The 12,720-nt window shown below is 47.4% G+C and overlaps 1 protein-coding gene across 1 annotated transcript in view; it reads right to left on the bottom strand.

Moving 5' to 3' along the window:
• The window catches only part of LOC144151965 (ubiquitin carboxyl-terminal hydrolase 15-like), a 41,036-nt gene that overhangs the window by 24,292 nt on the left and 4,024 nt on the right, over positions 1-12,720 (bottom strand). The window contains exons 3-9 of the mRNA XM_077683150.1: positions 11,334-11,500; positions 8,178-8,268; positions 6,275-6,420; positions 5,030-5,085; positions 4,866-4,937; positions 3,088-3,232; positions 1,763-2,095 (exon numbers count right to left, since the gene is read on the bottom strand). Coding sequence (XP_077539276.1) covers positions 1,763-2,095; positions 3,088-3,232; positions 4,866-4,937; positions 5,030-5,085; positions 6,275-6,420; positions 8,178-8,268; positions 11,334-11,500 — 1,010 coding nt within the window. The remainder of the gene's footprint in view (positions 1-1,762; positions 2,096-3,087; positions 3,233-4,865; positions 4,938-5,029; positions 5,086-6,274; positions 6,421-8,177; positions 8,269-11,333; positions 11,501-12,720) is intronic.

The following is a 12,720-nucleotide window of genomic DNA, read 5'->3' as shown; positions in this document are numbered from 1 at the left end:
ACCACTGAATACGGAGAAACAAGAACCAGAACGAAAATCTAAAGTTCAATGAAAAGTCTGAACGAACTAATAAACTGAAGGAAGCGCGAACCAACATGCAACACTTCAAAGAAGAAACTAAATTTGAAATTTAGTAGTACAGTTGAACCCGTTTACGCCGAATTATGTATATTGAACCATTTCTGGTCATGGTATATTTGCAGTGAGATTATGTATAACAAAAGGTACGTCTATATTGAACAAAAATACCAGCAACACGATATATACACAACGGCAAATGCCGCAGGAGTGCCCCCCCCCCCACTAAGTTGGCTTCTCCTCAAGGCAGCGGAGAAATTCCATTGACACACCCCTAAATGTGGTTCAGCCTGGCCACTCATGGGCAGCAGGCGGCTCGCTCCCCTCCTCCTTGCTTTCCCTCCCTATTGTGATGCCTCCCTCGCGCCGTCTAAGGTGAGCCGTCGCACCTCCATGCAAAAAAATATCCGGGCCCGCCCACCATGTTTTTTTTGTTTGCTTGTTGTTTTTGCGCCGTCCCTGCATTGCGGGCTTTTTTTTTTCCCCCGAAGTGTTGCTGTGGTGGCTAGCACTAGAAACGCTTATTTGCCGCTGTAGCTAGCGCAAAGCAGCCAAATTTGCATTTCGCCGTGAAGCTGGCAATCATAAATAGAGACGAGTGCGGTAAGAGGTCGGAAGTCCCCGCGGCGCACGAGATTCCCAAGAGCACCCTCAGCACGATCAGCACACAGCTTTGATCAACCTCCTCGAAGCAGGTTCTGGGCAGATGTTACTGAAGAAACCTCCCGAAATTGCTTCAAATCTGCAGCTGATGCGTGCCAGTGATGACTTCGAATATCTTAACGAGCGCGACGAAGCCATCGCCAGTGCTGCCGAAATGTGGAGGGAGCTGTTGGAATTTCCGGATGCCATTGCCGGATCAACGGTCGGCAAGTTTGTGAGTGTGGACGATGGTGTCACGACTATGGGCGAGTTTGCAAGAATACACTGCCAACATCGTACCGAGCACAAGTGAAAGTGAGCGCAACGAGGAAACCAACAAAAATCCTTTGCTTACAACCTCTGAGATGATGCAGCACTTCTTCGCAAATATGAACGGTTGCGGCCTCAGCTGCCCGACTCCTTTAAACAGTGTGGATTAGTGCATACTGTGTCAGGCAGTGAAGGTAGTTCAAGCAAAAGATACAGGACCATTTCGTGCAAAAGTAAGGCAGTTTCACCAATAAAGTGCTTTTAAAAATGCTGTGTGTTTTTATCACATCCAGTTCCTTAGCTTGCTCATATAAAATTATCCCCTATATCAAACTGATAGGTGTTTTTTTGCGAGTTCGATACAGCCGGGTTCGACTATAGCAGCACAGGTCAATTACGAAATTGTGGGCAAAGCATTCACCTCAGAACAACTACTGACCACCTCTCACACCCAACAGTACAGACTGCTGCTAGAGATTTCCCAGGTAGCTTGAACACCCAGATAAACGGTGTAGAGAATCACAGTCAATAATAGCAACAGCCGAAATGGTTGTTTCAACAGCTGCTTCTACCACTGAGGAATCAATCTGGTTCATATTCTTCAATTCACAGTGCCTGTGCATGTCGCCCAACCACTAAGATTGACACGGTTCGGTTCATACAGGCTGTGGCAACCGAAGAGCTTCAAGTTTGGATCGCAAGGCGTCGCGGCCTCCTCCCTCCCAGTGATCCCCTCGGGAAGGCAGGCAGGCAGGCAGACAGACGAGAGTACCTCGTCGGGCCGGCCGTCGTTGTCCTTGAGCTCGATGTAGGGCTTGTGCAGGACGCGGTTGAGGTCCTCGTGCAGGCCGTCCAGCAGGAAGGCCATGAGCTCCTGGCAGTCCTGCTGCTGGAAGCCCGAGAACTGGGGCGCAAAGCGGCCCACGGCCGTCTTGAAGGGCTTGGGCATGACGCTCGAGTAGCTGCCCGACCACATGACCTTGACCAGGTCGGCGTACGAGCGGGCAATCTCGCCGCGCATGCCCAGCGGGTTGCTCGTGTTCAGCTCCGCCATGTACCGGTCCTCCAGGAAGTACTCCGTCAGCAGGGGCGTGTTGCTCATGCACTGCGTGCGCCCGTTTCAAGAAGAAAGGGGGAACGCTCTCTAACGTGCACTGCCACCACGAAGCCACACATTCTTTGTCGCACACCGTCGGAGAACACACCCATGCGTTTGACACGCGGGAAACCAAAACAGGCTCAACAGAACAGACATTTATTCGATACAAAGCAAATACCTAAACAAACAAAACCGCACACAAAAAAACTAACCAAAAAGTATTAACCAACCCCAGAAAACCTGAATGGTCCTCTACTGAAGTAAATACAAAGTACATTCATAAAAAAAAGTTTTCTAAATCCAATCCTCCCAACCTGTGCGCAGAATTTTAAATTCACTTCACACCGCATTCGGTAAACAGCTCTAATCTATGTACGAAATTTAAAGGTGCAAAAAAGACGTGAAATAGGCACCAACACTTGTCCTAACAAAAAGTACTATAGTGACCCTTGTGCAAGCCTTTCATGAAAATACAGGGCTGCACATTTTTTGTACATTTTGACTGAGCAAATAGCTGAATGGGTAGTTCATTTAATCAGCAATATTTTACAAAACCCTTTGCTGTACCCTCTCCTGCGCACACGAAAGAGAGAGTGTGGGAGCTAGAGAGAAAGACGGTGAAAAAAAAAGAGAAAGCCAGAGAAAGAGAGGGAGACTGAGAGAGAGGGCAATACAGGTGGAGGGAAATAGAGCCAGACAGAAAGAGATAGATGGAGAGGGCAAGGAAGATATGGGAAGTTTGATAGAGTGAGATAGCAAACTACAGGGTGAGATAAGTAAGGGAGAGAATGAAAGGCAGGGAAATAGAGTGAAATAGAGATACTGAGCGAGAGAGAGAGAGAGAGAGAGAGAGAGAGAGAGAGAGAGAGAGAGAGAGAGAGAGAGAGAGAGAGAGAGAGAGAGAGAGAGAGAGAGAGAGAGAGAGAGAGAGAGAGAGAGAGAGAGAGAGAGAGAGAGAGAGAGAGAGAGAGAGAGAGAGAGAGTCAGTGGCTGCTCACCTGCAGGGCGGAGTTCATGAAGCAGGTGTTGCCCATGTTGGCCAGGCCGCAGAGGCCAGGCGTGACGCCCCCGTGGGCATCATAGCCGTAGTTGCTGTTGTAGCCGCCGTAGCTGCTGCTGATAGCACTGTAGCTCCGCGTGGCTCTGGGTGCAGAGGAAAGGGAGGGAGGAGGACCCATCAAGTGATGCCTACGTTCTGTCATCTCAAGAAGAGAAAGAAAGCGAGTTCCCGACCGAATGGTTGGGACACTAAAGGCAACTAGCAAGTTGGGCTCAAACGAAAGTTCTACTGCCCCGAAGCCCTCTCAGCATTTAATTGGAGGAGAAAGATACTTTAATTACTGAAAAGTTCAATTGAGAAATGCATTTCATCCCTTGCGCCATTCCACAACGTTTCGCGTGACGCGAACCGAAGATGGAAGCAAGTGAGACAGTGGTGCGATTTAGCAGGAAAACTAAAACCTACCAAGCGAACCATCGCGGCCGCAGGAGCCACTAGTCGCGCTCTCGGCGCAGAGAACAAAACAACTTGCCCGCCTTACACATATGCTCTGTGTGCGCCAAAAAAAGGCATTCAAATTTACAGCTCGACAGATGGGCTCACGTAATGCAGCCTTGGTATACGTACAGTTAGAGGTAACAGGCCTGTAACTATGCCGAACCTGAAATAACTGTCGTAATAATTACCAACGGCGCCGTGGCTTGGCTGCATGCGAATGTCGGTGGAGCTTGAATCATACCTGTACATTTATAATTGTTTATGACTTATGAAAGCTAACGTGCAAAGAAAGATACGTGTTTCTTTGAGAGCTAGTGTGCGTGCTTCTCGTTCTGTTATTCATCACGCGACTCTTGGCACATCTGCTCAGTCGCCGTTTACGTCCCCTCTGCTAGGCGACTGATGGCTTCATTTTTCGATTATTCACAAAATTATTTTCAGGGTGCTATCCCAGAGACTGGTATATTCGTTTTCTGGGGACGCCTATCTATCTACTTAGGCCAACTTAAGTTTGGTCGTCAGTATCTCTTTAACAGCCTGATAAAACGGACGTTCAAGCGCCGGCAGCTAAACCAGGCAATAGAATGGAAATGGAAGCGGCACCCGCAGTATGTGTTAGCAGTGGTCGTAACAAGGCAATGGTTGCATAGGAGGAGTTCTGCCACCCTCAACTTGGTTACAACAAAGCTTTGATTACATCCAACGCCACAGGCCCCCCCACTCGATTATTCGAACCGTCAGATTATTGCACACCTGCATACGAATGCCCATTCAACCACCGCACATTTTGTATGCTCAGTACCGTATTTTTGCGCGTATAACCTGCACCGAAAATGCGAAAATTTCAGGGGTGAAGTAGAGGTGCATATTATATGCATCTCCTTTAGTGCAGCTTCACGGCAATGTGCGCTGGGCCGTGATGCCCCTACGGCAGTAATAGCGACTAAGCCACTGTTATCCCACTGACAGTGCTTATTTTGCACACACAACTCAACAATATACCAGCCTGAAAAAATGTTTGCGGAAAGTCATCTGGTTCCGTAGTCAGCTAGGCAAGTTCTTTTGCATAAAAAAATGTGTAATGTCACTCGAGTAGTAGCTTTGGTCCATAAAATATGCGGGCAATACGCAAGGGATATGTATTTTTTTATTCGTCGACGGAAAGTGGGGGTGTGGGTTACGCGCGCGAAAAAACGGTAGTTCTGCACAGATATAACCAAAGCACACAGCAACCTTGAATGAGGTGATGAACCGAATGGGCGCAGCCATAACACTCACATCGTGTTGCCTGATGACCCGTACGGCCTGTGCTCCGACGTCCGGCTGTTTATGTGCGGAAGCCTGCTGCTGCTGTGGGGGCCAAAAAGAAGAGGGATGGTTGCACTGTCGATCTTTCAGTGGCCGAACAAAAAAAGTGCAAAAAAAAAGTACGGCCAACTTGCCTCCGCATTTGCCTGGGCCACGTCCCATCGCTGTTTCGCTCTTCTAGCAATACAACCTGGGCACAGCAAGGAGGAGAACGGCTGCCGTCACAAACCACAAGGTGACCGTTGCTTCGCATGACACGAGGACATGCCGTTTCAGCATTTTTAAAACAAAAAGCTAACACCTTTTTCAAGAACAAGAGGAAATTCCCCTGCAATGACTGAGCACTTGAAATGATATTTCTTGGAGCACTGAAGTCCACTTAGGTGCTTTAAAGGTGAAAGACAGGCATAGTACAATGAAACCTGGTTATAACAAGATGGCCTATAACGAAATAATGGATATAACGAGCAAATCGTAATTCCCTTTAGAAACGAGTGTATTTGAAACCTAGTTTTAACGAGGTAAAATTTGCCCCTTGTGGGATACAGCGGACAAATTTTGTTAGGAAATAAAATTTTGAGCCAATTTCACTACAGTGCGCAACGCGGATTTGAGGATACGCGCAACGCGACAGCTGCATTTAGCCGTTCAAAATCCCCGCCATACAACCTCCAACAACACGTGCAAAGCGGGATGGCACCGCGTGCATCCACTGCGCTCGCAAAGCCATTCCTACCTTCCTCTCACTGCACATGGCCCGCACAGCTGCGGTGCGCTTGCCTGCTACTGTTGTTATTCGCTTCGGAGTAACGAGGCGCTGTCTAGTCGTTGCCTATGGTTGCAGTACTGCGACTCCCGTGCAAGTTTTTTTTTCTTTTTCAAATGCATATTGTGCTCGCTCCAGATTACTGAAGTACCGCCTTATAGTAGTTGATCGACTGGACTGCTGCAAATAAGAACTGAAAAGTGCATTCTTCAATTTGAAAAAAAAAAAAAAAGCCATGACTCTCGAACATAAGAAGTAGCTTCTGTTTTTTGCACAAAAACCAATGAAAAAATCAAGGCCTGTTAAAAAAAAAACATTCAATTCAATATTCAGCCTCTTTCTGAATTCGATTTGATATTTGATTCGAAAGTAACTGTTTGGTATTCGCACACCCCTACTAATCAACCGTTAACTCTGGCGACCATTAATCATCTGGTTTACTTCTGGCCTTCCCTGGGCTTTGGTACCCATTCGTGTCAACGCCGGGGTCATTCAAGGAGACCTTCCAATAAGACATACCAAGCTTTCACCTAAATTAAAAAAAACTCTGAATTTGTTGCCCACAGGTTGCAGCCACCGCTTAGCTCCCACACAAAAGAGCCTCCCCCAGTACCTGTCCCCGGTAGAGGCCCGCATCCTGGATGGTGAGCGTGCGGTCGGAGAGCTGCTCAAAGGTGTTGCTGCTGCAGCGGCTCCAGATGCGAGTCTCCTTCTCCGGGGGGACGTTGAACAGGGTGCGCATGGTGCTCTCGATCTGCCCTGCAATGCCACCACAGCGATGCAGAGAGAGGGGGCACTCCAGCAAACAACGGCAGAAACACAGGTCCGTGCCATCTGCTGCAACTCAATATTGGCGACGACGCGCTCGCAATAGGTCGCCAGGCGGGTTGGTCTAGTATTCCCTCTCGCACTTTTGTATTGTGGCTCCCAGACACCAGCTGGAAGACCTTCTCCTGGCTAAGAATATACAGGTCACCAGGAAAGAGCAAAGGTAGTGTCGCTAGATAAGGTCACAGAGCATCAAGTGACACACTTCGACGGTTCATGCGTGCTGCCATTTTGGTTGTATATGCGTTTTCCATCGGTCAACTGTGGTAGTTCCAGTTTTTCCTCCCTGCTCTGCGGCTGCGCGCGATTGGCGTCGTTCCGAACGAGAATCAAAGATAACATGCTTCGCAGCATTTCAGTAGCAAAAGTGAGTCCGAAGATGCCGTGTTGCTGCGTCTTCGGCAGTGTTGCTTACAAATGACCTCATCAAAGTTAGCCGTGTGGGAGCAGAAGCGGCGATCTGGCAACCCTGATAAACACCAAAATGGCCGCCATTGCTCACCTGCGTGCCTCAGTGACGCTAGTCAGAATCTTATCTAGTGACACTAAGCAAAGGATGTGTCAACAGGGGCAAAAACATGCCACAGGGTGCTACAGCAGCTAACAAAGTGCCCCGGAAAGTTCTACCGTGCTACGGCCGCGAAGAATGATGGTGGTACCAATCACGTGGTAGCTCTAAGGGCTCACAACAAGGGCCTGCCACCTGTCCAACCAGAGAGACCAGCGCTTGTCCGGGAGCAAGCGATGCTTTGTTCACTGAGTAAGTTAGCAATTACAGCCACCATTTCAATGCTCCCACTGTCCCGCATGTTTCGTGACAATGTGCTAGACGGAGGTACCTAAAACGGAGAGTTAGTATGCACGTTGGCTCCTCGAAGCATTCAAATGCTCCAAAACTGGCAGAAGCGGCAAAAATACCAGTGTAATTGTGTAATTTGTAGTGCACCCCTTGTCATGTATTCAGTACACTCATTGCCATGATCCTAAATCGAAGAACTCCGCAATTTCGGCCAACTCCTTGCTGTATCGCCAGGGGCAAGGGGGGGAGTAAGAACCATGTCTGCACTGCTGAATGAACAGCGAAAACCACGCCCACTCACTTACGAACCCATTTTCCCTGCTTGCAATGTTGGACGGCTGCACTCTGCTTAAACTGCATGAAAAATGCATCTCCTCTAAAAGAAATTTCGTATTCTCAACGAAACTCCTAAGAGCTATGCATCAACAACCGCACATCACGTGGTGGTAATGGCAATAAGTTGCAGGTACAAATACTGTCACATCTAACTTTCACTCCATTGAAACCTTGCAAAACTGCTCTCCATCGTACGTCAGGAAACCGCACAACCAAACACAAACCAGCTGCAGTAGAGTTGGCGTACACCACATACAGTCCCAACAAGGGTTTGAACTGGGATTCTTCACGTGCTGAAGCTACAGCAGCGCTACAAAGCATGCCACAGGGAAGGGATGCGGCTTACTTTGGGCCGACACTAAAGTTGAGGAGTTCTACACAAACTACAAGCTGCAGATGCATGAGGTGCGATTAAAGAACAGAATGGCGAGTCTAATGAAGGGGGAAAGAAGGATGGATGAGTGTGTATCGCCCCTGCCATGTACACGGAAAGCATCACTGAAAGCGTCCGCCACGCATAGCACGTTGGATGGAGGCAGCAGGGCCAGCTCACCGATGGTGTCCTTCTTGCTGAACCTCTGTACAAGCACCTGGTCCATGTTGGAATGCGTGCAGAGCTTCAGGTCCAACAGGTACACCTCCACCTACAGAGCCCATGGGGGAAGATTACGTGGATGAAGGCAACGAGCAAGTTGGTTTCAAACGAAAGTCTGACTTTCCCGTAGTCATTTTAGTGCTGAATCAGTGCCGAAAGCCTTAACTGCCCAGAAATCGCTAGTCAAACACTGATCAAACGTGACGCAAACAGCGGCTGCAGCCGCTGTTTGCGTCACGATAAATCGGAAGCAAGCGAGGCAGCGATGATGTCTAGAGATGTAGAAGCAACCGAATACAACGCTGAGTCGTTTCGTCGGCATTGGTCAAATCAGTCGCGCGTTCCTCAACTCCCACGTCCCTTGCAGATCTGGACCACTAAGAAAAATGTTCCTTCATGGCACCCGAGATCACTATTTGAAGCTTTGCTGAAGAAAAACATAACGTCCTTTTGAGGCCCCGCGAATTTTGGTGTCAAACCTGTAGTGCATCGGGTCTCGACTAGATGGCGCCACGGCGACCATCATCATCAGTGGACAAACTAGCATTCTAGGTGCGCTAATAAAGCAAGCTCCCCGCCGGGGCGGGTTATGTTCCTGCAGGAAGCATCGTGTGTGTGCGTGTCTCTCAGGGCTGCGTGCTCTGCCAGGGCAGTCCCTCGGCGTACCTGCTTGGCCACCCTCAACAGAACCAACCGCTCGTGTGCAGCTCGCACGCTTTTTCAAAAAGCGGTGCCACTGCACCAAATATGATGAGTAGCGCCATCTAATGGCAGCTCCAAAAAACATTGCGCACGCCAGAAGTTTTAACCACTTCCACTGAAAGTTGCACGGTCCAGCCAGTGGCGGCAGCACCGACCTTCCCATTTTAACTATGTTCAATCTTATTTAAAAAAAAGCTATGCGTAAGAGTGGTATATCCGTGCTCTCGGTGAGCTAATCTATCAATCTAGGGCGACTTGTATTTTGACTTCAGTGCCCCTTTAATTCTTTCGTTACCACGAGAAATTGACCAATTTTTGACACAAAACATTTTTTCTGTGCTATACATATTGATTAGGCCCACATTGCAGTGACATAAAATGCAGATGATTCCACGCGCTTTCCAACGACACCAGTTTTAATAATGTTTTTATAAATAATGATTGCGAAAAAAATTATAAAAATTCAAAATTTTTGCCCAGGCGTCGAAGAAAATAAAAAATAGGAAGTTGTGTATAATAAACCACCCCTAGTACAAAAAAATTTAGATAGGTAAACATTTCAAAAACCCGTCCTAGAGAAAAGATTGCGCTGCGCAGTACAATTTGTCAGATACAAAAGAAGAAGTCAGCACGAGTGGTGCCCGTGCCTTGAGGTGAAGCCCAACCTCTATTTCAAATTTTGCTATTTTGGATGGTTCTCTAGAAGAAATCTGGTGGTTTGACATCATTAAAAACCCCAATTAGCCTTCACATGATTTATAAACACCTTGTCAATGGTTATGACCTACACAATATTGAAGGCAAGCAAGCTATGCGAAAAAATCCGCTTGGAGTTGAAAACCAAACTCTGTGGTGGATGCATGTTGACGTTCTGATCATCGCTTATCCGTCAGAACTTTAATTTGTGGTTTATTATCATGTTCTGACTCGCTGTAGTAGCCCTGCTTGCAGGAATAAGGTACGATGCGCTAGAATCATGCCCAGGAAGCTTTCAACAAGCCGCAGTCATGCTATGAAGCGAGTTCAGCATTGCAGGCCTACTACATTGCAGCGCCACCTAACAATTTCGAAAAGAAACAATTACACGGCTGCTGGAGACTTTCTCAGAATAGACAGCTCTACTATGAAGCGACACTAGACTTCTGGAAATACCCTTGGACAAAACCGAAACTGGCCGGTGAGCAGCTGGCGGTGTTCAAGGCCGATTGTTAGCGTTCTCCTCGTCTCAACTGATATCCGCCGACTCGGTGTTATCTTCAGACTTTCACCTGAAGCTGTAAGCGCAGAAGTAAGGTGTGGGTTAAGTGGAAGCACGAGCGGCACGCCTGTTTCGAGGCACAGTAGTGGGCAACGGAGGCGCCATGGCAAATGAGCTTGTAGTTGGGTAACTGCGTAGTAGCACCAAATATGAATTTTGCAACGCAAAAATGAAACCGAAACTGTTAGAAACTGGCTGAAAATGCCAGGCACACCTGCTAGACATGCGAGGGACCATCAGAAATAAGATTTGGCAGAATAAAGCTATCCTTTCTTCGAACCAAAGATCACTAGTGAATAGCTGGTGTCATTTTCAAGTTATTATCACCTCTCAACGCTGTCGAATTACAAAGCTGACAACATTATTTGGTACTTGACTTGCCAGGATCCTTTTGACAAAAAAAAAAGTTATGGTAATGTAGCCAACCATGAGCGGCATGCGTTTTTGTCAAGTGCAGCGGCCACGCCCACTTCCTCAAAAACACCCGCACCTCCGCTCGCAAAAAACGCTGTCAAAAATCTGAATGTTGCTGGAGCGGGAAAATTTAAACTGATTCTAAAAGTGCAGTGCCTAGACTAACTACTGGCCGCATTAGGTGTACCAGAAACGAGTACAACATGTCGAAATAAGCAATATAAATCATCGATCACCGGTGATCGATTTGAATAGGCGTGGTAACAAAAGAGTTAAGCCACCAACAAAGTGAATCCTATTCCTATTCAAAGCATTTAAAAGACACTGACCTTTATGATCAACTACAATACGGTTTGCCCCAAAACTGAGAAGCTTTCAACCAGTGCAGTTCAATCTCGAGGAAACCAAGTTAAACAGAGAAATACCTCAAATGCTTCCTAGTGCCCCAGCTGCCCCGCTTAGAGCACTAATGAGAACTACCAGCTTACAGACAATTACATAACCTGCCGGCCCTATGTAAACCATTCTATGAAACCCCCCCTTGGCTATGAAGGCTTCACCATGAACATTTACCAACTTGCCCAGTTCGCCGCACTTGTAAATGTTACATATTACTCCAGACTACCAAGGTTCTTGCTGAAACCTTGTATTCATGGCCGTACACAGCTACACAACCACCCAGTAACATCCTGCAGGTCTTCCACACAGGGGAACAGTTGCCAGGAAAGAGTCTAGCTCACCTTGAGGTTCTTGACGAAGATGCCGATCTCGATGACCTTGCGCTCGAGGGGCGCCTGGCCCGGCATGAGGCCGTACCAGGCGACCATCTTCTCCCAGGCCTCCTGGGGCAGCAGCAGGTAGTCCAAGTCGTCCACCAGGTGTAGCTTCAGGTCCCCGCTGTTGTCCTCTGGAGGGGGGAGAAAGACGCGGGGAGAGAGAGAGGGAAAGCCAAACAACCGTATTTCAGAGACGACTCGCTCTAGCTGCTCTGCACTGGGCCGCCGATTGGTCAGCACTGTCATCGAGTGATTGGTCTGAAAAAGTTCCAGCCCGTGAGAACTTCATTTGGACAGTCTCGAGACTGACTAGTGAGCATTGTTTCATTTACGGGATGCATAACAAACAAGGCTTTCTGCATGCAACTTATGCCCACTGCTGCACCTGCAAAACAATTTCAATTTCCACTGCGCTTGTGTGTTGGGCCTGCTCTTTATAAGCATGGAAATTTAAAATTCACGATTCCACCTATTTAAACTCATCCGAGCATAATAAAATGACACCTGAATTGAAATTATTCTGCTACAAGTGCTAGTTCTAGTGATTTAAAAAAATGCCATTTGAGATTTTTCTTTTCTTTCTGTGCCTTCCCTTTTTTTTCCCTTTGATTTAGACTGCAACCTAGACCAGATCGAAAATCTGTTTTGTCTCAAGTCTCATCACGGGACTACCTAATGACAGTTTTGCCAGCATTAACTCGAAAGGAGCCAGAAATATGTTCGCAGAGCAAGCTTCAAACTACGTGTGATAATGTAAGTGCATGTGACCATAACCCAAGCTAGAGTGTCGAAACTTCGGAGTCGCACAGTGCAGCAAACGTCAACATTACCCTGCACCAGGCATCCTTTCACAACGACAACTGCAACTGCAATGCAATGACTCAAGTGCGTACACATGCCTTCGTCTTTCGGCGACCAAATGCAGAACTAATACCAATACAGAAACTAATAAGTGACGTATTGAACCCCTTCTAGAAGTGACAACTGATCACTGATGCAGCACAAAATCCTGAAATTCTATCAATCAAACTTAGACAGTCACTGTTCACTCTACAAAATGGCCAAGGTGCTCAACACAGTTGAAGAAATTCGGCTCGGAAAATCAGATAGACATCTTGAAGCAATTGCTGATTAGACAATCCTCACAACCTGGAACCTTAAGTGATAAAAAAATAAAGAAAAATTCCACTTTGAGGAAGGGAGATATTATTTGTCATTCCTTCGTAATCTGGGGTAGTTTGCCAACCAGTGCGGACATCTACTGATAACAAACGCTGCACGCCACTAGCACGAAAAAAAGAGGGAGGGGGGTTTATCACGCTTATCAACCCATTAGGACTTCTGGATGAAA

Source organism: Haemaphysalis longicornis, unplaced genomic scaffold (genome assembly GCF_048455015.1).
Source record: "Haemaphysalis longicornis isolate Haplotype H1 unplaced genomic scaffold, Haemaphysalis longicornis Haplotype H1 scaffold_9, whole genome shotgun sequence".
NCBI lineage: Eukaryota > Metazoa > Arthropoda > Arachnida > Ixodida > Ixodidae > Haemaphysalis > Haemaphysalis longicornis.
The sequence above is the reverse complement of the archived record's forward strand: the minus strand, read 5'-3'. Positions and strand labels throughout refer to the sequence as shown.